Here is a 23,843-nt window from a genome sequence, read left to right as displayed (position 1 = left end):
ATTGCTTCTCACATACAAACAAGGGCTAAAAAGATTCACGACGCCAGCAAGGGTGAATGTAATCGGGCCGGCCTGCCCTGCCAATGAGGTGTCCCTCATTTATTTTTCAGGGAGTTGGCAATCACAACCAAATAAGGTAGTGCAACAATTCTTTTTGCATTTAAAACCAGAGGAGTTACACTCATATATTCCTCATCCTACGTGATTACGTAATGCGCATGGACGTCACGTGATTTTCTTGAGCGGCACTTCCCGCAAAAACAGGAAATTACCCTAACGCTAACCCTAACACACACACAGACGCACACAGACACACTCACACACAGACTCACACACACACAAAGACGCACACTCACAAAGAGACACACACACACACACACACTCATACACACACACACATACACGCAGACACACACTCACACACACACACAGACGCACACAGACACACTCACACACACACACACACACACAGACGCACACAGACACACACACAAAGACACACTCACACAGAGACATACACACACAGAGACACACAATCTCATACACACACACACACACGCACACTCACACACACACTCAGCCATAGAAATGAACCACGATTTGGAATTTGCTGTATCTCCGGAACCGTATGTCGTACAAACTCAGGGGTGGTACCGTTGGAAAGGGCATGGCCACATTTGGTGGGGGGGGGGGGGTAGGATTTGGTTTCATCTCTCTACCACCTTCCTAGCCCAAGTTATTCCAGTGAAAGTGGTTGGCATATTTTGCGATCCTGCTTTTATCCCCTTAGTCCTAATCTAATATTAAATAGTACATTTCATCTATTAATAAATAACAGGCGAAATTACACAAATAAATAAATTAATTAATTAATTAATAAGTGAAAAAGGTAAACATAACCAAACAATGGGTTATGATGATGAGGGTTGGACCGTGGTCCGCTACGGCAGGAGGCGCCAGCGGAACCACCAATGGAGTGGCGGCCCCGGCCAGAGGAAGGACCGTGCACCTCCCTACCCTTTTAGGGTACGGGCACAACCCTTTCCTCCTAACCCTTCACTCCTTGACTGCTGAAAATGCTTCCTCACTGTATTGCTTTTGTGAAACACAACATTTTTTGAATGAGCTCTCAAAATGCGTGCTGTTTCTGGGCTTAAAAAGACACGCTGCATCTGTAAATCATGAAAAACAGATACAAATAAAAGCTCAAGTATATTGTAGCTCATAGCTTATCTAGCTGTAATTTCCAGAGTTGTTAAATTGGTGTGTTCTTACATCAGCAGGGACTTTCACTTCAATCTTGTCCGTCTGGTGTAAAGGGTCAAATAAACATTATACTGACTTCAAAGTAAGAACATTTATCATTTAACAATGTTAACATTTTCAGATCAGTTTCACTAATGTCATTTTGACTGACATGCACAGAAAATTCCTTTGATCACTTATACAAAATGGCCGAACTTCAGTTTCTAAATATAAGTCATTTTATTGACACAGTTTTAATTATTTGAATACATATATTGTCAAATATACTTACTAAAGGTGCCTTCAGAGTGACAAGATCCAGTGTAACGCTGGCTGTATTCAGTGGTAGGACTCGAGATGGGCTCATCAGTGCTTTCTCATCCTGTAAATTTAACAACATAAATGTAATAATCTTAACAAAAAACATACTGTAATGACATTTATTGTTTACAAATAAATAGAGTTATCAAAAAATGAACTTCAATTCCCAATTTGCAGGTCTTTTCTCAATCAAGTTTTTTTTTTGTGTGGTGACTTCTTAGCAATTTGAGAACACCTCCAGTGGCAAAGACTCAATACTTTTTCTGTAAATGGGCCTCCACGACCATAAGTTTGTTTACTGCTGCTTCATGTGACCTTGCTAAAAACTGACCGAGCCTCACCAACCTGTTCTTGCATCATGTCTTCCTTTCTCTGGTTCTCTTTTGAATCTTCTCTTTCATTTGGTACATATTTCCCTGACTTGATCACATCATTATCACAGACCTCTCCATCTGTTTCTAAAAACCATAGACATATTTTGCTCAATTTGGATAGAGAGATTCTGGTATGCGTGTCAGCACTGGAACTGATGACCAGTCTCACCCAGCGTTTCAGGATGGGCCGCTTAACCTCCCAATCGTATGTCCCATCTCCTTCAGACGAGCTCTCTATCTGTTTCTAAAAACCATCAAGATTTATTTTACTCATTTTAGATTGAGAAATCATAAAGCATCAAAAACTGATGACAACTCTAACCTGTCTTTGCAGGACATAGCGCTTCACTCTCTTTTTCTTAGGCAGGTTGGAAACCCTTCATGTAACTTCTTCCTCAGACTCTTCTGAATCGCCATCTGAGTCATTCTGCGTGGGTTTCCAGTCACCTGTCCCATCCTCTCCAGATGAGCTCTCCATGTGTTTCTAGAGAAGATAAAAATATATTCTGATATATTTTGAACGGAAAGATCATATCTCATATCTGCGGAAGTACTGAACTCTCACTCCTCTTTGCAGGACGGGGCACTCAACCCCATGATGGTCCATCCCATCATCCTCTTTGAAGGACACTGTCTTCTGTTTATAGAAAAGGGAAAGGACAAAAAAAACATTTGACATGATTGAAAGCTCATGAAATGATCCAAACAACCCTCTACTTTTTTCTGCTGGTTTGGGGGCAAGATTTTTCTGCGCAATTGGTAAGTTATTTGTGCCATGGTGTCATCCTCCTCTTCTGAATTCTCTGCTGTTTGATCCAGTGCTGTTTTTACATCACCTGCACCCTCCTCTTCAGCTGTTCTCACCATCTGCTTATAGAAAAGAAACAAGCATATTTTCATCATTTTGGATTGAATCCCAACGCTTACCTGTTGCTTTGACAATACCAGCACCTTTTTTCTGTGCTGCTGGTACAGCCTTCTCCTCACAGGTTCATCTGGTTCCGATGACTCCTGCTCCTCCTCTTTTTTTGCTGCATATGTTGATATTGCTCGTGTGGTCAATGCTCTGCTCCGGAGTGTGACCTCTGCTGGATCCTCCGCTGGGTGAAGGAAAAGGTAGAATAAATACCAGTTGATGTATACTACAACATAGGAAGAATATGTTTGGTATTAATTAAGCTATTTTTTTAAAGAACCTTGGTAAAATCTTTTGGCTGTGTTAGCATCATGACACATAAATGCTGCCACTCTCTGGTAGGTTTCGCGTCCCAGCTGCCGGTTAGCCTAAAGGAGTAGGTATGAAAAAAACAAACACTAAATAAAAACACACAAAACTATAATGCACTCAACCTTTCAATATAACTCATTGAAAAATGCAAGAACTGTCTCACATAAGTGGAGCAGGAAGAACGCAGCATGTTGAATGTGGGGGCAGTCCCTAAATTCATCTCTTCCCAGGCCTTCTTGAAATATTCAGGCAGCTTATCAAGGACACCCCCATTGGCATTGTGGAAAAAAGTAGATGCCTGTGAGCCTCCTTTAATCTCTCTGCGAAGTCGGTTTTAACGGCGCAACCAGTCATGCTCGTTCTTAGAGTATACGGCTGCTGATCCAAAATACCTTTGGGTTTTGTGCTGTTCCACCTATTAAATCAAAAGAAAGTTTTTCTGTTTGACCACCTTCCTTAGTTTTTTCTGCTGTCTCAACCTCTTCGGCTGTCATGTAGATGACAACACCCTTTCGGTGGCCAGCTATTGCTATAATGTAACCACCAAGCAGTCCAAAGAATAATTCTATTTTTATTTGGATCTCTGGTTGCTTTTCAATGTCACCTGTAAAAGCCAGGAAAGAACACTGTATATATCAACCACACAGTAGTCTTGTCCCCCCCATCCAAGAACCACTAAGACATCTTAATCATTACACCCGCACATACCTAAAATGTAAAAATCTACAGGGCTCTATCTTAACTTAGAGCTGATTCTGTGTCGCTCTCAAGAAAAATATAGAAATGTTTTACAGATCAACTAATTGCAGTGAGCAGTGATCCATACCCAGTGCATCAGCAATCTTCTGAGGAGCCTTTTCAATAAACAAAGCATGCTTCTTTGCTTTGACAAGTCTATCTGAAAACAATTTTAATACAATTCATTAAACACTTTTCCAAGCTTTAATGATGTGATGCATGGGAGTGGAGATTTGCATCTATAACTTACCAGACTTAGATCTGCGCACACTGAGCTGGTGTCCAACTACTTCTCGGCCAATGTCTCTAATCCGTGCCCTCAGTTCAATCAAGAGGGCATTGATCCTTTTATTTCCAAGTCGGACAGATGGTGGAGACATGTTGGAAACATATTTAATGAAAGCCACAGCGTCCATTAAATAATTTCTCTGGGTTGTTGGTTTAAACCCTTTTTCTTGGAGGTGCTGTACAAAACTGGTGAGTCAAAAATATAAATTAGATCATATCTTCTACTCTTCAGGACACTGATAATCCTTAAAATTTAGTACTTACCCACGAACTCTACCATGGTCTCCCAGGAAAAGAAGGTCAACGTTTGGAGTTGCTGAGTCTGCCATGAATTCCAGAAACTGGATAACATGAGTTGCTCGCTGCTTTGCATTCTCACGTGTTTTCCTGCCTGGGTTTGCTCCTTCTGTATAGCCCTTAAACTCCTCGACCAGTTTTACTGAAGAGACAAACATAAATCAAATCAAATATACCGTCATAGCCTACATTACTAAATCCTTTGCCTCAAAGGGCTTTACAATCTGCACAGTGATGAAACATGCTCTATCCATAGGCGTTCACACTGGATATGGAAACACTCCTCATGGCAAGCAAAAAAGTATAGACAGGCATGCATTGCACAATCTTTGTAGATCCTGTCCATTAAGAAGAAGAAGAAGAATCAGCTTTATTGACAGTATATATATTTTTACACACACACACTGAATTCGTCTTCTACATTTGACCCATCCTTAGCTGAACACACACATGCAACACCCGGCAAATTACATGCAGTGAAACACACACAGGAGCAGTGGGCAGCATTAAGGAAGTTCATAACTAGCAACTTTGATAGGAGTGTAATATTCACCATAATGCGGGGCTTTGCTCGGTGAGAAAGGTTTTTGTTGGCTATATTTAACTGCCTGGAATACAAAAAAGTCCAAATTTATTTATCATAAATAACTGACAGAATTTTTGACATGCTGCATCAGTGAACTAATATCATACTTACATTTGTACGGTTTGTTGAGGAATGTAGCTGCTTGAGCGCATGATTCCTTTCGATTTCGCACTCCAGCAGCTGCTTCACCACCTTCAGTTCAGAAAACAAAACCTGGCAGTTCTTGCACCCACTTGCAGGTTTCCTCAGAGCAGAAAGTGTTTTGCGTAGTGTACGTGACTGGTAAGGTGTTCTGGCTGGATTTCGCTCTACCGTTGTGTCACAGGCAACCTCGTTGTCAATGGCAGAAGCAGGCTGCACGTTTGGGCTGGTATGGTCACAGGGAGCCTTGCAGGGAAAAAGAGAAGAAGGCTGCACACCTGCAGTGGTGTGGTCACTGGAAGTCACAGAAGAAGCAGGTTGTAACCTCGCCTCCACTGCCCTCCTGATTCCCTCTTCAATTGCTGCATCGTCCACTTCATCAAGATGCGAAACCATTGGTGGTGTGGGATTTGAAGCCCTTAGGAGTGCCAGTTCCTTGGTAATGTGTCTGTCCTTGGCTTTTTGAATGTAAAGCTTTACCATTGGTTTCTGAAAATGTGGAAGAATGATTTATGGAGTAAAACATATTCAAGTGTTATATGTCAGTATTTCTATTTACTTTCACTGCCATCCACATTCAAACTTTGGGTATGAAGTGCTGTCTGCAGGATGAGCTGCACTAAATAAATTCAGCATTTCTGACTGCACAATAACCGAACAGGGACCTCACACACACCATAACCTGGGAAGAACCATAAAGCACTGCGGTATTATTCACTGGAACTTGGAAGACATCCAAGTCATCAGACTAATACATCCCTATAAACCCAGTTTCTACATTTAAATCCCTTTGCTGAAAATTCTGCGGACTTCCAGACTACCTGCAGCAACTGACACAATGATTATAGTCTCCTCCTCAAAACAGCAACACAAGTGCTTGTATCACATTCAGCTGCAAGCTAACAAGCACCAGAAGCACAACACATTTATATCAAACTGCTAACTTTGCCAGAGAAGCTAGGAGCTATCCACTTTCCTCCCACACAGACAAGACTACATTAATGATTAAACAAACAATGCTTTTAAATCAATATGGCTAAACATTTCAGTGTTTAACTGTTAATGTTAAATGTAGTAATCTAATCTAAATTAATGTTTTTTATGTGACCATTCAATGATAGGATTCAGTAGTCGCACAGTTAGTCGCACAGTCCTTCCCAGCCTATACCTTATCACAGGTTTAAACATCCAGCTCCGGCTCACAACTGCCATTGTTCTGTTGTTCTGTCCTCCACATATCTGCATGCGCACATATCATGGAGTCACCTCAAAGTAATGTGTATGTGTGTGTGTGTGTGTGTATATATATACACACACACACACACACACACACACACACACACATATACATACACATATATATAAGTTGTATGCTTGCATGCATGTCTTGTCCAAGATGGAGGCGCTCAGTAGTGCAGCAGCTTCTCGCGCTCCCAGATTTAAGCCCCTTTTTTTTGTGTCGGTGTAACGACCAATTCTAACTGTCACCCCTGACAATGTTTATATATTTGTTTTTTTTAATTCAGGTGTTTTCTATATTTATTAGCTAGGTATTTGTAGGTTATTGGGCTTATACCGGGACCAGGGAAACTAATTTCGTTCCACCTCATGTTCTACATGTGTGAAATGACAATAACGCGCCTTGTATCCTTGAATGTATGCCACAGATCAACAGACAATTCACCAAGCAAAAAAACACACAGGGAAAACACAACTTCAAATACATACCTCAAGTTGGTGGATCTTTTGTAGGTGCTTGTCAAGTCGAGTAATGTGTCTAGACTGGCAGAGGTGGACTGGGCAGTCCAGATTAGTGGTGAAGCTGTGGAAGTAAAAACAGTTTAAAAAAATCTTGATCAGCTTAAAGGAAAATAATTCCTGGTGTATTAGAAGTGTAGCAATTACATAAACAGTGACTGAAACAATGTGTAGGGTCAGCGAATATACAGTACATCTTGACTCCTTACAAGTTAATCAAGACACTTACTGTCGATGAGCAAATTTACTCAAAAGAGCCAGCTCAGTTTTGTTTGTAACCCGTTCAGTGACTCTGAGATGCTGTGGTACGTCAGCATACACTTGGCCACAAATCGGACATTTGTGTCCATTTGTGACATCATGCCGCCTTCTGGACTTGGAGATAGGAGCTTCTGCTCTCTGTGGCTCCTCCATTGTCTCAAACAACACCTGTACACGGAAACAGATGCACAATAGTACATACATTTTTGAAATACTGAACGAAAATTGGACAAATTTTACTTCTGTCTTATCCGTGAAGATTCTCAGTCATCAGGCCATGGTTTTCTCCTCTCATCCAAGAAAGATCTGAACTGAATAAGCTTCTTGAATGAGAAGTGAAACATCTTCAAGAAAACTTCATGTCCAGTTGCTGAACGGAACTCTTCAACCTTTACTTCTGTCTTGTTTTGACCAAAAGAAAAAAAACCCCATAAAAATCATTTAATATGATTAATATGATGATTTTTTATTTAAAAAAAAAAAAATCATTTGCACACTTGGCAGTAAAATCCACAAAAGTACATGTTCTTTGTTCTCAAAAGATGATTGATATATTAACATACTATCATGATACTAGTTTAAAGGTCCAAATGTGTTACCTGTGTTCAAATGCACATGGGAAACAATAAGCTAATCAGAGTCAATGTCATGTCAATACAATTTTTCTCAAGACAGCAGGTCTAAACCATGTTTTTATTAATACTATTTACAGAGACCAAACAATACATAACATAAACAAACATTCATATTAAAACATATTGATTAACTGTTAATAGGATTCAAGGAGCTTTATTGTCATTTCACACATGTAGAAACATGAGGTGGAACGAAATTAGTTTCCCTGGTCCCGGTATAAGCCCAATAACCTACAAAATACCTAACTAATAAATATAAAACAACACTATATAAATATAAAAACAACCAGAATAAAAAATATAAATAGTGTCAGGGGTGACAACAATATTTACAGCAGTATTGCAAATGTATATATAGCTGCTATATGTAAATATAGCAAATGACAGTGTAGTGCAAAGTTCTGTGCAAGATGGCTGCATTGTGCAATGTTCCGTGGGTGGTTGTCAGGGAAGGGAGAGGGGGAGAGAGGGTGATGTATGCGCGTGTGTCTCACAGCTTCCGGGAAGAAGCTGTTCCTCAGTCTGGTGGTCCTGTTCTTCAAACAGTTTGTGTGAGGGGTGGGTGGGGTCCTTCATGATGCAGGAGGCCCTTTTCCTGCACCTGGAGGTGTAAATGTCTGTGGTGGTGGACAGGCTGTGTCCCACAGTCTTCTGTGCAGCTTCCACAACCCTCTGCAGAGCCTTCTTCTCTGCTGCAGAGCAGCTGCCGTGCCACAGCACAGTCCGAGAGTACCGACTTCGTGGATCAGTGTCTGTGGAATGATGGTATTAAAGGCTGATGTAAAATCCACGAAGAGCAGACGGACATAGGAGTCTTTGTTCTCTAGGTGGGTGAGAGCTGTGTGGACCACAGAAGATATGGCATCCTCTGTGGATCGGTTCTTCCTGTATGTGTACTGGTGTGGGTCCACAGTGACGTTAATGCAGTCCTTGATGCTTGCCATGACCAGTCTCTCAAAGCACTTCATGACTATCGCAGTGAAGGATACTGGCCGATAGTCATTCAGGCTCGTCACTGTGGAGGTCTTGAGGATGGGGATGATCGTGGTGGCTGCTTGTTGGAGAGAGGTGTTGAAAATGTTCGTCAGCACCTCTGTGAGCTGATGTGCACAGCCCCTCAGCACCTGCCCCGGGCAGTATACACATTTTATGTTTAGCTTTAGCTCTCTGGAACCGCCACTGAATAATTTGTCCAGGTAATCAGTAATGTTAGTGAACAGTTTGTCTTAGCTCAGGACCCATTATTCACAAAGCTTTTCTCTTAGGCCACCAGTAAGAGCAGGCTACTTCTACACTAAATAAATACAGTTTTTTCTTAAGAGTAATTCACAGAACAGTTGAGACCCACTTCTAGGAAGACTTTGCAAACTTAATGAGATAATGAGTTCTGCTTTGCTTGATGGCTATTTAATTATATTTTAACCAAACAATACATAGTATTAATAATTGTATTTGTCTTCAAAGATGTCAGCGAAGGCAAATGAGCATTCAGAATCAGAATCAGAATTCCTTTATTAATCCCTGGAGGGAAATTCTTGTTTTTACAGACATTGCACATGCAGTATTCCCGACCAAGAAAGGAGAAAAGTGCAGAGTATAAAAATAGGATAAACAAAACAAAAAACTAAAATCTCAAATACAGGTATTTACAAAAACTGTATTCAAATTTTTTAAGAAAATTTAAAATACAGGTATGTACATGTGTATGAAAGCCAATATGTACATTGTATATACAAGTGAGTGTGTCCGTCACAGTGCTGAGTTTAACAGTTTGATGGCGACAGGCAGGAATGATTTCCTGTGTCGCTCTGTGGTGCATCGTGGCAGTATGAGTCTGTTGCTGAACGAGCTCCTGTAGCCGATCAGCACATCGTGGAGAGGGTGAGAGGGAAAGTCCAGTATAGTTCTTATTTTGGACAACATCCTCCTCTCAGACACCACTGTCAGAGAGTCCAGTTCCTCTCCCACAACATGGCTGGCCTTCTTGATGATTCTGTTGAGTCTGTTAGTGTCCCTCACCCTCAGGCAGCTGCCCCAGCAGGCAACGGCATATGTGATGGCACTGGACACCACCGACTCGTAGAACATCCTCAGCATCGTCCTGCAGATGTTGAAGGACCTCAGCCGCCTCAGAAAGTAGAGGCGGCTCTGGCCCTTTCTGTAGACCATGTCCACGTTCTTGCACCAGTCCAGTTTGTGGTCTAAGTACACCCCCAGGTATTTGTACTCCTCCACCACCTCCACAGTGTCCCCTTTGATGTTGATAGGGGTCACTGGAGCCTTAGTCCTCCTCAGGTCCACCACCAGTTCCTTGGTCTTTGTCACATTGAGCTGTAGGTGGTTTTTCCCGCTCCATGTGACAAAGTTGTCCACTACCGTCCTGTACTCTCTCTCATCCCCCCCAGTAATACACCCAACTAAGAGACAACATGAAGAAATTTTTAACAGGGATGAAAAGAAAGGCAGAGAGAGATGAAGATAAGCAGACAAAAGTAAGTCACCCGAAAGCTAAGTCGAGGAAATATGACGAAGCATATATCGTGCTTGGCTTCACTGTAACTACAGTGGGAGATGAGGAAAGACCGGTATGTTTACTGTGTCTAAAAATGCTGGCAGCGGACAGCATGAAGCCAAATAAATTAAGGCGCCACTTGAAGACAGTACATCCCAATCATGCTGATAAGCCGCTGGAGTTTTTTCAGCCAAAACGTGCCGAATATTGCCTACAGTCATCCCACTTTGTGAATGCTGCTTCGGTGAACCAGCGGGCACTGTTAGCGTCATATTAGGTGGCGTATCAAATTGCTCAGTGCAAAAAACCCCACACCATAGCAGAGGAGCTGATACTGCCTGCAGCATTAGACATGGTCTCTGTCATGCTGGATGACGCAAGTGCTGCAAAACTAAAAACTATCCCTCTGTCTAATGACACTGTCGCCAGACGTATAGATGACATTGCTAACGATCTTCAAGAACAGCTGGTAGATAAACTCAAAGACAAACGTTTTGCATTAGTTTGACGAAGCAACTGACAGCAACAAAGACTGTTTGTTTATTTCTTATGTACGTTTTGACTTGACAAACTCCCTGTGTGAGGATCTATTTTTTTGTAAATATGTCAGAGACAGGGCCACAGCTGAAGAGCTATTCAAAATGCTGGACTGCTTCTTGACTGAGAATGAAGTGGGAGAACTGCATTGGTGTTTGCAGTGATGGTGCACAAACCATGGCAGGGAAGAGAAAGGGGCTTCAAGCACTTATCAAGAAGGCCTCACCTAATGCTGAGTGGACACACTGTATTATACACAGAGAAGCACTTGCATCAAGGCAACTTTCTCCTGAATTAAGTGAGGTTATGACTGACATTATAGGTGTAGTCAGACCAGACCACTAAAAACAAGAGTCTTCTCTCCTATCTGTGAGGAGATGGGAGCTGAACATCAAGCTGTCCTGTTTCACAGTGAAGCAAGGTGGCTGTCACGAGGAACAGTCTTGTCCCGAGTTTTTGAGCTTAGAGAGCAGAAAACTGGCCTACCTGAGTGACATATTTGGAAAGCTAAATGGACTAAATCTACAGCTTCAAGGGAAAGATGCCTCAGGTCACAGACAAGATCGGCTCTTTCACTCAAAAGCTTGCAATGTGGGGCAGGCGACTTGATGAAGGAAACACTGATTCATTTGAGAACCTGCATGAATTTGTGGACACTACTGACTATGATGCTATCTCAGTGATTCCACACATTAAGCAGCATATTTCATCACTGATGGGATACTTTAAAAAGTACTTCCCTGAAAACAGTTCCCAGTATGACTGGGTGAGAGATCCTTTCAGTGCACCAGCTCCAACTGGTTTCAGCTCTGCAGAGGAGGACCAGTTCATTGATCTGACGTCTGACTCCACATTGAGACTGAGGTTCACATCACAGACACTCAGTGAATTCTGGCTGAGTGCAGAGAGGCAGTATCCACTCTTAGGGCAGAGGGCTATAGGCATTCTGCTTCCTTTTGCAACATCTTACCTTTGTGAGACTGGCTTCTCTGCTGTTGCTGCACTGAAGACCAAGTACAGGTCCCAGCTAAACATTGAGCAGGAACCGAGAGTTGCAGTATCATGCTTCAAACCTTGCTTTGAAAAGCTGTGCACTGCAAAACGTGCTCATTGTAGCCATTAATCCTGACCTCATTTTGATAAGAAAATCAGCACAAATTGTTTTATTCATTTTTGTTTTGTAGGTTAAAGTTAATGTTGCTAAAGTGAATTTGAATTTGCTATTATTTATTGATTTTATTTAATTTTATTTTTCAGCATCAAATGGTGCAATAAGTCGGTCAAAAATGTATACAGTTTATACAAGGATTTATTTTATTTTTAATTTCAGGCAAATTGTTGCACTTTTCTGTTGCAGACTAAAAAACAATGTTAATAAAGTTAGTCTTTGTTGTAAGTTGAACTATATCTCTTTCTTTATTCTTTTTTGTTTTCTTTAATGTTAACAAGGATACAATGTTATGCAGAGGTGTACTTATAACAATTTTATAGACAAATGCTATTATTTATAGTCACGACGGAGAGTGGGTGGTGGGGTGGGGGGCGCAAATTGTTTTCTTCTTGCGGGGGGGCGTAACAGAAAATAATTGAGAAGCACTGCACTAAACCAAATGCCAGGTAATACTTTCAGGTGTCGCATAAGGAGGAGATAAACCTGTGTGCTCATTGACCTCAAATATACTTTTTGTTGTTGATATCTTTGATCTGATGGAACAGGCATAAAATGTATGTAGGCTTATACATGTCGTCTATGGATAAAATGGCTTGCTTACAGAGGAATACCTTCAATCACTTGCACTTATTGTGCATATCTTGCTGAATCTATGTGCACTTACTGTTTGTTTAGTTTTGATTGCCAAGTCAAATTCCTGTGTCTCTACCTGATGCATTTAGTGAATAAAAAGTGGCTGTGATCCTGAGATATTGTTTTAACTGCATGTACTTAATTTGCTTTATCTCTTTCTGTTCTCTGTCTGGTAGGAGAAAAGCTAAATGGTGGCTTCACCACCAGAGCTGCCCTCACCCGGCTCCTTGAGGCTGGAGAAATCACAACTCAGGAGGTGCAGCTATTTCAGCAGGCAGCACTGGTGTTTCTGGTCAGGGCTGTGGACTCTTCAACCTTCCCCCTGAAGGAGGCCCTTCTGAAGCACGCACAATTTGTTGATGTGCAGCAGAGGGCTGAGTGTGGGGTGTAAGATGCCCTATACCAGGGGTCACCAACCTTTTTGAAACTGAGAGCTACTTCAGGGGTACTGAGTCATACGAAGGGCTACCAGTTTGATACACTCTTCTGAAATAACAAATTTGCATTCAATTACACACTATTAATAATGATACTCATCTATGTGAAGATACTGATCACATTAATTATTTCTCACAATAATTATCAACAATGACAACAAGGTGGGAAACAGACATCAGCATTCAGAACTTTATTAATCTCAGTAAATGTCCCATTTTCACTAGCCACTGACAAACCTTTATAGCAAACCATGCACCACGTTTCAAAAAGTTATCAATTATGTAATGTTAAAGAAAAAAATCAACGTACATATTTTTAAATAAATCTTGTCACATTTTGAACTAATGACCAAATCTGTGGCCCAGGCTTTTTCTGCCCGTAACGCGCTTCCCGGTGGGTAGTTAGCATGGTAGCTTTTGTGACACGTAGTGAAGCGTCTCTCCATTGTGCCGCTTTGCTGTCGCCACAGTCGCCCCGCAAATGAGACACACGCAGGTTTCTTTCACAGTCGTAAAAAAGATCTCCTCCTCCCATGTGTTGTGAAAGTGATAACTTTTCTTTTCTTCTGCCATTTTGCGGGGGTAAGAATCTGCATTCAGCGCTCATCTTCGCTGCGCCGCTAGCTTACTCTCCATGACCACTGGTTTTGTCGCGAGCACAATACTGACCTTTGAATTAGAGTAGGTCAAAGTTCATCTAAACTTAAATAAAAAAAATATTTTATTTTTAAGATACTGTCATTTTAAAATCTATATAAATGCAAGTGTGATTAAAAAAAGAACAGCAACAGAATGAAATTAAATTTTAGATGCAGTCATTAGTGAGTTGTGCTATTTTTAAGAACAGGTCTGCGGGCGACTCATGTGGTTCGTGGGGGCGACCTGGTGCCCGCGGGCACCGTGTTGGTGACCCCTGACGTAGACACATAGTCTGACCCCGAAGGCTTTCCCCGACAGCTGGTTGCAGTCCGCTCGGAAGAGAAGCCGGCCGTCGATCTGGAAGGCTCGGCCCGGCATGTTCTCGCTCAGCTATGTTTCCGTCAGACAAAGCACCGCACAGTTCCTCATCTCAGGTGAAACCCCCAGCCTCAGTCGAAGTAGGTCCATCTTTTTGTCCAAAGAGCGGACATTGGACAGGAACAGAGACGGGATCGGTGGTCTCCCGACGTTAGACTTTAGAATAGTCGCCTCGTTTGCCCCTCTTCTGCTTCCGCGGACACCGCTTCCTCTTGCCCTCTGTCCGGCGCGCCAGTTCGGGGTTCTCAGCGAGGCTCTGAGTCGGAGTGAGGCCATTGTTGTTGTTGTCGTTGCTGTCACGGTCGAACCGTCCCTTATTTTGAAAAGTTCGGCTGTACCTTATACGCTTGTTCACACAAACGAGACAGTTGGCCTTTAGACCGACACAAAAAGTACAAAAGGGGGCTCAAACCCGGGAGCGCGAGAAGCCGCTGCACTACTGCGCACTGCCATCTTGTATCATATGCTATTGTTTATATTATATTACATATATATATATATATACATATATATATATACATATATATATATATTTGCTAACAACGTGCTAAAGGTGCACAAAAGAATTCATGTTATCATGAAAGGTTGGGTGTCTTACCTGAGAGCTGGTCCTTCCACTTTCTTCGTCCAACATCTTACAGAACTCTGCTCTGCTCCCCTCCCCCCTCTCTTCTCTATCAGATACTTTTGGCGGTCTCATGCTTACTTTTTCTTAAAATCAGGACTTTTCTCAGAGGTGGCAGCTTATTTAAAGATAAGAGTTAAGATGTATTAATTTTCTGCTGTTGTGCTGCTTCAGTGAAAAGATTTAGACCAGACAAGTCCTGTTTCTTTTCTGTTAAAGTACTGTTTTAATGTGTAATTGTTGTCCACTCTTTTCTACGTATTGCTTTTTTTTGCTAAATGGTGTGAGGTTTTTTGGGGTTTTTTTGTGCATAAGTCAGAGGAGGTGGAGTTGAAAGTCGTGCAAGTGAAACTATCCATTGTTTCTGTATAAGGATAAGGGGAAATCCACTTTTGCTGTAAAAAGGTCCTTTACTGTGTAAACTTGCATGGAATTTTTTGTGCTGTGGTGTTTTGTACTATTCTTCATACCAAAATGCAATTTTGGTATAAAGGTGCCAGGGGAACCAGGTATACAACTTACAGAGATTTGATTTTTTTAATAAAACAATAACAAAAACAAACATAAGCCAGCATTAAGCTTCGAGGACAATATGTCAGTGTAAATCTGACAAAAGACCCAACTTGTATGTCTAACCTCATTACCCTTTCATTTTACAGCAAAGCCAACCCTGTGAACCAGAACCAGCCCATCCACAACAATCAAAGGATATTGTAATGTTTGTTCAACCAAAGTGCCGTCTCCCACCAAACCCCTTGAGCTCAAAATATTTCAGGAAAGATCAAAAGAGAAACAAGTTTGGGCTACGGCTGTTTATCATCTTGGGGATATTTTACCTTTTCACCTCAAGACCAGTGTGCTCTGAAAATAGTCTCACATATGAAGCACTATTATGTTGGTAAAGAATCAGTTGTGACTCTTAATTGTGAATTTTCATTTTCCTCTGAGAACTTGCAATACTTGAAGATAGAGTGAAACTGTGCCTCCAAATAGAGAAGAAGAAAAAGACAAGATCATAGGTGCTGAAATGTAGATCCTCACAAGGTACCCCCCGACATACAAAGTGTCAAAGACAAGTGGAAACCAGATGTTGCATCGTGACGCCTTTGTTGACACTACTGATGGTAATTTGTGGTTACCTAAGATCACAGAGCAAAACTGTGGAACCTACCTCTGTGCAGTTGAGAGTCTTGTCGGTGTGGAGGACTGTGAGGTTACACTCAGTATTACATCACCACAGACCATGAGCTATGGACTTGAAGCTATAGCATCAGCTGTTCGCACTGTGCTTGTGGTCATCATGGCTGTCAAAGTGATTTGCTTCTGCCGCAAAAGAAAAAAATAAAAAGAGCAATGAAATATTGGAGGATGAACTCTCTTCCTATAGATGGCATCTTGTAAAGAGCAAGCCCATAGTGTCTTCTTTAGAAAGGGCCCTGAGCAGTCCAATCGTTATTCATTTATTCATCAACAGAGGACAAGAAGGGGAAAAAGAAGAAAGAGGAAGACAAAGAGTGGGGATTTCTGATGAAATGCGGGCTACTGTCATAGACCATGTCCTTGTACTTGGAATGACAATGGGGGAGGCCAAAGAGTGCAACCAAAAATCAGTAGATTCTCTGTGTCCACCATAATCAGATCAATACAATCAATTATATACAGTCTTTTGATTTTTCTACCCTTTACAGTGTAGACTTCATTTATATTCAGGATGGATTTTTTTTCCCCACAGTACGTATTACTATGGTTTATGCTTGATGTGTGATGTTTGAGTAAATGCTGAATCCACTGAGTTGTGAAAGCTTTTTCTTCTTCTACATGTCCTGAAAACTGTGTTTTCCATTTTTTGGTGTAGTGTGTAATGGCTGCTCAGTGGTGTTTCTAGTTTCACCACTAAGTGTAAGATGGGAAAACAAATTTCAGTTTAGAGCCTTGGTAAAACTATTTTGTTTGATTTGTATGGTTTGATTTTATAAAAAGAATAAAACATAAATTATGCCAACCATTCAAACAACAAATAAAACACAATATTCCCCAAAAATCCAGTACCCACAAACATAAAGTCCAGTGTCTCACAAGTCTCTGTCACAGTCGTTTGCACGTTACAAAGTTACAGCAATCTTTATGTGAACAAAACAACAATAACAAACATCTCAGGCAAGGCCAGGAAGAATGTGAGTCGCCCAAAGTCCAAATAATAATAAAAAAAAACTTTTAAACTCACCAGCAGCTCCATTGGCAAAAGAAGGATTTGATTTTTATGGCAAGTGAACCATGAACTGATCTCAGGTACATGATCATACAAAATAAATAAGCAATCTGTGGCTCGAAACAGGACTCAGATGTGATCATGCAAGAATGAAACACACTGGCACAAGACAAGGGAAATGCAGACTATTTGAACACATGAGGGTAATGGGAAACAGGTGGAAACAATCAGGTAATCGGGAAGAATATCAGACTGGAGACACGAGGAAGGGCAAGTGATCTGAAACAAGAGGAGAGTTACTCTTCAAAATAAAACAGGAAATGATGAGACAAAAAACCCAAAACAAGACAATACCTCACCACGGTGTGACACACTTGTTTGGTTTAATCAAGTTTTACTTTGATTTGGGTTTAAGACACTGGGGGATAGTCCTGTCTTTAAGTCACATAGATGGTATAGCTTTAAGTTTGTCGACTTTACGCAGGCACCTGAAGACTTTGCGGTTGTTCAGAAAGAAAGTCCATTCAGATCTCCTAGACATAACAATGTTTCTCCAGGATCAGCTTGACATATATGCCATGTTCCATGGATACAAGATGATGCACTTGAAATGCATTCAGGCTGGCTACGTGGTAACTCAAGAGACGATCAGGAGACTGCTGAAAATATTGGATCCGCACGGTGTGCAGCTGAGGAGCCGCAATCACCTTCGGCGGTGTATGTACCAGAATCCAGGCCCAATTTTTTTGTGGCATGTAGACTCCTATGATAAACTCAAACCATACGGGATCTGCATCAATGATGCAATAGATGGGTTTTCACGAATAGTGATATGGCTACATGCCTACTTTACAAACAGTGATCCCAGGATAATCACGCACTACTTCATTGATGAGGTGTCATCAAGGAATGGAACTGCTGCCCGAATTCATTGGGACCTCGGGAACGGAGAACCGTTACAATGAACAAATGCAGATGTTCTTGAGGCACGATCATCTGGACAACTTTTCGCTCAGATGTTATCTGTATGGATCGAGCAATCACAACCAAAGAGTAGAGAACTGGTGGGGCTTTTTAAGGAGGCAAGACGCACAGTTCTGGATGAACCTGTTCCAAGATTTAAAAGACTCAGACTCTTTTTCTGGTGACTTCCTGGACAAAAGTCTCATTCAGTTCACATGTCTTGAAATAATAGAGGTAAGAACTGCAATACGTTTGGTTTTTTCCCCCATGGTGCTATATTATATCCGAATAATATGGTGACACCTGCTTAGATTTGTGGTTGAAGTAGATGTTTTACGTCACAAAAAGCAGTAGTACCACCCTGTGTAGTGGGTTAGTTTTAGTGTGGTAGGTCTACTGATTGTAAAAAAGAGCTCACTCCATGCATGCTATATTCAAAACCTTACTAAGGACGGTATTGTCAGCAGTATATATTCAAAGTACTTAAAGTATGAAAAGTATAAAATGCAATAAAATGTTCCCTGTCAGTGTTTTGATGTTTTTAATTGCAGAATACAGTTTATTATTGCAGATGTTTAAGTTGGAGCTGATTTGAATTACATTACTGGCTAGTTTAATGATCATGTGTGAACTGATCTTCTCACTTTCTGTTTTTATTTATCTTTAGAGAGAACTGGAGAGAACTTGTTCACCTCTGGAACACCCAGACGCCCATGCAGAAATGCCAGGGAGGCACCCAGTGATAATGTACACCCTACCACAACTTTTTGGTGCCAAAGAGAGTACCTGAAAGAGGTATCCCAACAAAAGATAGAAGCAGAGAGGACCGTATCCCTGTGATGATACAGTGTTTGACATTTGCTGCCTTGCCATGGCAGAAAACAGTCTTCATCCACCCACCTCTCCAGAGGAAGCCATTGAGCTTTACATGTTCTTACGTGCTTACATAAGAGCTCACATTTAATGATCACAACCTGCTCTGCTGGATCAAATGACTGGATGTAAGCCCCCACACAAGGGTAGAAAATCTTATGGACCATGAATTTCTGACTATGAACTCTTTAATAATGGACATCTCCCATTTGTGGTCTGTATATCCTCTTTCTATTGATGGAAAAAATACACATCATAATATAAGTGCTGGCAGTCCAATAGCTGCATATGAAACATTACATCATGTTTCATGTTGTGAAAAAATGGAAAATCTTGGGTGCACTGTAAAAAGACAGTCATTACCAATTATAAAATCAGCTTTTTATATCTTGTCCTTAATGGTGTGTATTCTGAATTTCTAATGTGGCTCTTACAGACACAATAATATTTTTCTTTTGATTTAAGATGAAAGAAGATAAAGATGCATGTCCTCATGCATCATGATTTTACCCACATTTGATAACTTTAACATTTCACCATGCAAGCACCCCATAACAAATGGAACATGTCCAATTTTATGATTGTGGATGGAAATATATCAAGTCTCACAGAGCAGGACTCCTGAACCACATGACTCAACAGCAAAGACACAATCTGTTTGAAGACAGGTGTACAAAACAAGACAGCAACCTGTGATTCTATTTGTAAAAAAAAGAACAAACAAACAAAAAAACAAAACCTCAAAGTACCTTTTAATGTAACGAGCAGATTCACAAATACTGTCAGTATCAACATCTGACATGAGGTAGAGATTCAAATACTATTATGATTTAACAGTGAAAATACTGTATAACAAAAGTATTTTTAATGTCCAAATATTATATCCTAGACTGACAACAAAAGTGTCTTAAATCAAATTGTTAATTGTTTCTTGGTATGATAGAAAGAAAATATCTAAAATAAAAAAATCAATCTGTGCTTATCACACAGCCCCTGAGCTAGTCACATATTATCCTTACATGCTCTGATAACAAAGTAAGTTATTGTTTCTTGATATAATAATACCAAAATCTTGAAATGTAATAAAAGTAATTTTGCACGGATCACACGGAACCTGAGATAATCACATTTTCTCCTTACATGCTGTATCCCACATGCACACAGTCTAAACTTACGTCACTGGAACTGATGGGGAAGAGACAAATGTGTATGTGTTCATAAGTGTTGCTGGACAATATAGCCTCCATTTCAGCTCGAAGCTCAGGGTAGCTGTTGTAAGTTGATGGCAGCTCCACAGTTGGGCCACAAGTATGGGCAGTTGGCCGCCGTGCTAGCCCTTCCAAAGAGTATGAGTATATGAGTGTATCATCAAGATCACCAAAAATGGCCCACCTGTCAAAGCACCAAAAATGACCTCTGATGTATTAGACAAAGCTGCAATACAGACAACAGCTGACATTGTGGCAGTGCTTTGCTCATCATCTTGGACTGTGTGTATTTGATTTCCAGTGTTATGTCTTTTCGATGTCAGCTGCTCAACACCTCTTGTCCAGATTCTGTTGTGTTTTCATGTTGCTCATCTGTCTGTATATCAGCTCCTTCTTCTGGGTCCACTCCACTGGTCAAGGTCTTTGTGTACAAATAAAATCTTAACAACCCCAATTTGTGTCTCGTAGTAGGTTCCCACACTAATATCCTCATCAACTTGTGCTTCCTGAAAGTTAACTATATCGTCTCAAACTCGTCTCATACCCTGTGTGTACCTAATTACATGCCTTACTGATTGACCCGGTACAGTAGAAAGTTTAAGATGGGGCATGTATGTGCGGGGCAGGTGTCACCACAGATCCACGGGAGTCACCTGCAGGTTGGATGTTCTCGCAGGATTTCAAAGTATCTCGATAATTCAGAAAAAAAATTACCCCGATAAACGGTGTGAAAAAGTTACCACGAAAAACAGAAAACATTAATCAGAAAAACTGAGAAAAATTACTCTGAAAAACAGAAATAATTACCCTGATTAACAAACCAAAAAAGTGTGATGGTCCAACATTGCTGAAGGGACATGTATAAACACCTAACATCCCATATGACCCACCATCTTTGTATGACCATACAACACCCAACAAGCCAATTTTTGAAAGTTTTATGGACATGAAAAATCACTCAGCATCTCTGTATAATTCAGCAATTCCCTATGGTCCCAGAATAACTGTACAGAATCCTTTAAGACTAACATGGACACAATGCGTCTTACCTCTATTGTAGTCTTAATAATAATAATAATAACAATAATAATATAATAATAATGTGTTGTTTTGAAAAGTAGTGGCTGTGGTATAATTATTAAGTAAGTTGTGATGAGCTAAAGTTGTAATATTCAATGCCATATGATAGCATGAAAGAGTCATGTTATGTTCTGATTATGATTGAAAGAAAAGCAATATACAGCTGTATTAAAAGGGTACAACTGCTTAAGGGCCTGTAAGCTACGGAAGGTAAAAACTGTGTAGTTGTGAACTGTTTATGATAGTGAAACACTGTCTATGGTAGTAAAACATTGTCTATGTAACCTCATTGTAATCACTGTAAGCCTGAAAAAGAACATCTTTTTGTAATCTTGCATAAAACAATTATTTTTAAAAATATTATAAAAAAGAGACCTGAAAATAATGGTGTCTGAGGCCAGCAGTAATTTAGGCTAAAACTGGAAGCAGGCCAGGGAGAGAAAAATATTGGTGTAAACTGTGCTTAAGAAGTCATTAAAAAATAAATAAATAAGTGGAAACCCTTGGAAGACCCAAGGAATAGACAAGCAGGTGCAAGATAAATCAAAAATGAGGCCTTTGGAAAGTCCCCAACTGACCCAGGGCAAGAAGATGACTTAATGGTGTAAAAATAAAGATGGTAAAGGGAAAAAAACGGCTCTGAGTAGACACGACAAGGCCAGACTAGCAAGATTAATACTATGCATAAATTTATTAAACCCAACAACACTGAACAACAGCAGACTGAAAAACAGCAGATAGGGTGAACTTTTTTCATGCATTAACACCTAACATCCCATATGACCCACCATCTCTGTATGGCCATACAATGAACATTTTTCACAGTTTTTATTATTATACAAATTATACAAATTAACCTTTTATACAAACTCTCTTTTGGGGTTCTTAGGGCAATGTCAGGCTTTTTTGCACCATGATATGGTGATCTTTTTTAACAGTTTTCATTTTGAACAAAATTACCTCTTAACGTAAGCTGAGTAAAGAACAAACCCGAACAACACCAGGAGTAAGAGACAGACAAAGATAAATGCCAAGGCCAGACAGTTACTTTGGGTCCACTTTTTAGGGCAGCACTGAAAAAGATAGAAAGAAGAATTTTGTCTGTCAGTGTAGTTGTTTTAGTTGTAATATAGGTATGCAATTTGTCGATAAATGTACTGCACTTACTGTGGTTTTGAAAACAAAAACTGGCGCTGACCCGTTTGCACTGTCTTGACCTCGAGGTTGGACCATCGAGTACAGAAGAGGACCTTCATCATACGGAGGCTTGAGAAGAAACGAGTATTAAAAATCAAAGCAAATTTGATTCATGTAAATCTTTAATCAACTTGACAAACAACAAAGCCAAATGTGTCTTTCTTACTGCAACAGGAAAGTCTGGTGCCTGTGACACTCTGATCATGACGTTTTCCATCCTATGAGGTATTTCTGTTGCCCAAAGAAATGAAAGAAATATATATTAATTACTCTACTGTTTCATGAAAGACCAACTTCTCAGTATACACTCACCGGACACTTTATAGGTGTATATATATACAGGTACACCCGTTCCAGTTGTTTGTTAACACAAATAGCTAATCAGTCAATCACATGGCAACAACTCAGTGCATTTAGGCATCTAGACATGGAGATTACATGCTGAAGAAAGGGGAACTAAGTGACTTTGAAACTGGCATGGTTGTCGGTGCCAGATGGGCTGGTCTGAGTATTTCAGAAACTGCTGATCTACTGGGATTTTCATGCACAACCATCAGTTCACAGGGAATGGTCCAAAAAAGAGAAAATATGCAGTGAGCGGTAGTTGTGTGGACAAAAATGCCATTTTGATGTCAGAGGTCAGAGGAGATGAGCAGACTGGTTCGAGATGATAGAAAAGGCAGCAGTAACTCAAATAACCACTCGTTACAACCAAGGTATGCAGAATACCACCTCTGAACACACAAACCTTGAAGCGGATGGGCGACAGCAGCAGAAGGTGCCACTTCTTTTGCCTTCACAGTCCCTAGATCTCATTCCAATAGAGCACCTTTGGGATGTGGTTGAACAGGAGATTCACATCATAAGATAAGACAGGATAAAAATTAATTGATTAATTAATGTAATCAATTTAATGACTCAATTGAATAAACTCTTCTCCCCAAAGAAGTATCCATCAGTAGTTAACAAAATACAATAAAAATACAGCAAAAATAAAATAATGATTGAGTAAAAGTAAAAGTTACCACACTTTGCTGCTACCAGTTAAAGTGCATGTTCTACAAATGGATATGCAGGTGACAAATCTGCAGCAACTGTGTGATGCTATCATGTCAATATGGACCAAAATGGAATGTTTCCAACACTTTGTTAAATCTATGGCACAAAGAATTACGGCAATTAAGGACTCCAAGCCAATACTAGCAAGGTGTAATTAGTAAAGTGTCTGGTGAGTATATAAGGGTTAAAACACCCAGCTTCTACATTTAAGAACCTAACTGGTTTAAAAAAAACAACAACAAAACATGAGTTTCCGAAAAAAGGAAAAACAGTAAAATTTTGTGACTTTAGTCAACAAAACTTTACAGACATAAGGTTATGTCTGTAACCTTAGGTAGGTTAGCATTTTAAGCAATTTTGTTTGATATTTTTCCGGGTATGCTTACTGATAAAGAGAGAGAACTCACGATGCAGTCCAAACGCCATCCACCAAATGACTTTCTACTTCCT

General features: G+C 40.4%; 2 protein-coding genes and 2 long non-coding RNA genes across 6 annotated transcripts in view; all 4 read right to left on the bottom strand.

The window, feature by feature from the left end:
• Positions 1-915: 915 nt before the first annotated feature.
• Positions 916-2,003, bottom strand: LOC124055957. Its single transcript, XR_006842893.1, has 4 exons — positions 1,912-2,003; positions 1,538-1,627; positions 1,276-1,308; positions 916-1,172 (listed from the first exon to the last, which is right to left on the bottom strand). It is a non-coding gene; the product is annotated as an uncharacterized LOC124055957 (long non-coding RNA).
• A 37-nt stretch (positions 2,004-2,040) lies between these two features.
• LOC124055954 lies at positions 2,041-4,366 on the bottom strand. 2 transcript variants are annotated; one of them, XR_006842890.1, is made up of 8 exons: positions 4,157-4,366; positions 3,995-4,066; positions 3,332-3,583; positions 3,137-3,224; positions 2,892-3,040; positions 2,506-2,807; positions 2,263-2,424; positions 2,041-2,184 (listed from the first exon to the last, which is right to left on the bottom strand). XR_006842890.1 is itself a non-coding variant. In XM_046382973.1 (6 exons), exons 1-5 carry the CDS (start codon positions 3,386-3,388, stop codon positions 2,286-2,288), a joined length of 735 nt encoding a protein of 244 aa, XP_046238929.1. In that variant the 5' UTR covers positions 3,389-3,899; the 3' UTR covers positions 2,041-2,184; positions 2,263-2,285. The 2 variants fall into 2 exon arrangements, 1 of the variants encoding a protein (XP_046238929.1); XM_046382973.1 differs by lacking the exons at positions 3,995-4,066; positions 4,157-4,366 and having other exon boundaries at positions 3,332-3,899.
• Positions 4,367-4,454: 88 nt separating this feature from the next.
• Positions 4,455-5,712, bottom strand: LOC124055953. Its single transcript, XM_046382972.1, has 3 exons — positions 5,189-5,712; positions 5,045-5,099; positions 4,455-4,633 (listed from the first exon to the last, which is right to left on the bottom strand). Exons 1-3 carry the CDS (start codon positions 5,699-5,701, stop codon positions 4,455-4,457), a joined length of 747 nt encoding a protein of 248 aa, XP_046238928.1. The 5' UTR covers positions 5,702-5,712.
• Positions 5,713-22,031: 16,319 nt separating this feature from the next.
• The window catches only part of LOC124055956, a 1,879-nt gene continuing 67 nt past the window's right edge, over positions 22,032-23,843 (bottom strand). The window contains exons 1-5 of one of the 2 annotated variants that reach the window (XR_006842891.1): positions 23,780-23,843; positions 23,083-23,163; positions 22,501-22,565; positions 22,305-22,403; positions 22,032-22,210 (exon numbers count right to left, since the gene is read on the bottom strand). The exon at positions 23,780-23,843 is cut by the window's right edge and continues 67 nt beyond it. This is a non-coding gene — a long non-coding RNA (uncharacterized LOC124055956). The remainder of the gene's footprint in view (positions 22,211-22,304; positions 22,404-22,500; positions 22,566-23,082; positions 23,164-23,779) is intronic. The other variant, XR_006842892.1, reaches the window with a different exon arrangement.

This window comes from Scatophagus argus, unplaced genomic scaffold (assembly GCF_020382885.2).
Source record: "Scatophagus argus isolate fScaArg1 unplaced genomic scaffold, fScaArg1.pri scaffold_31_ctg1, whole genome shotgun sequence".
Taxonomy (NCBI): Eukaryota; Metazoa; Chordata; class Actinopteri; family Scatophagidae; genus Scatophagus; species Scatophagus argus.
This window is presented reverse-complemented; position numbering and strand designations above follow the sequence as displayed.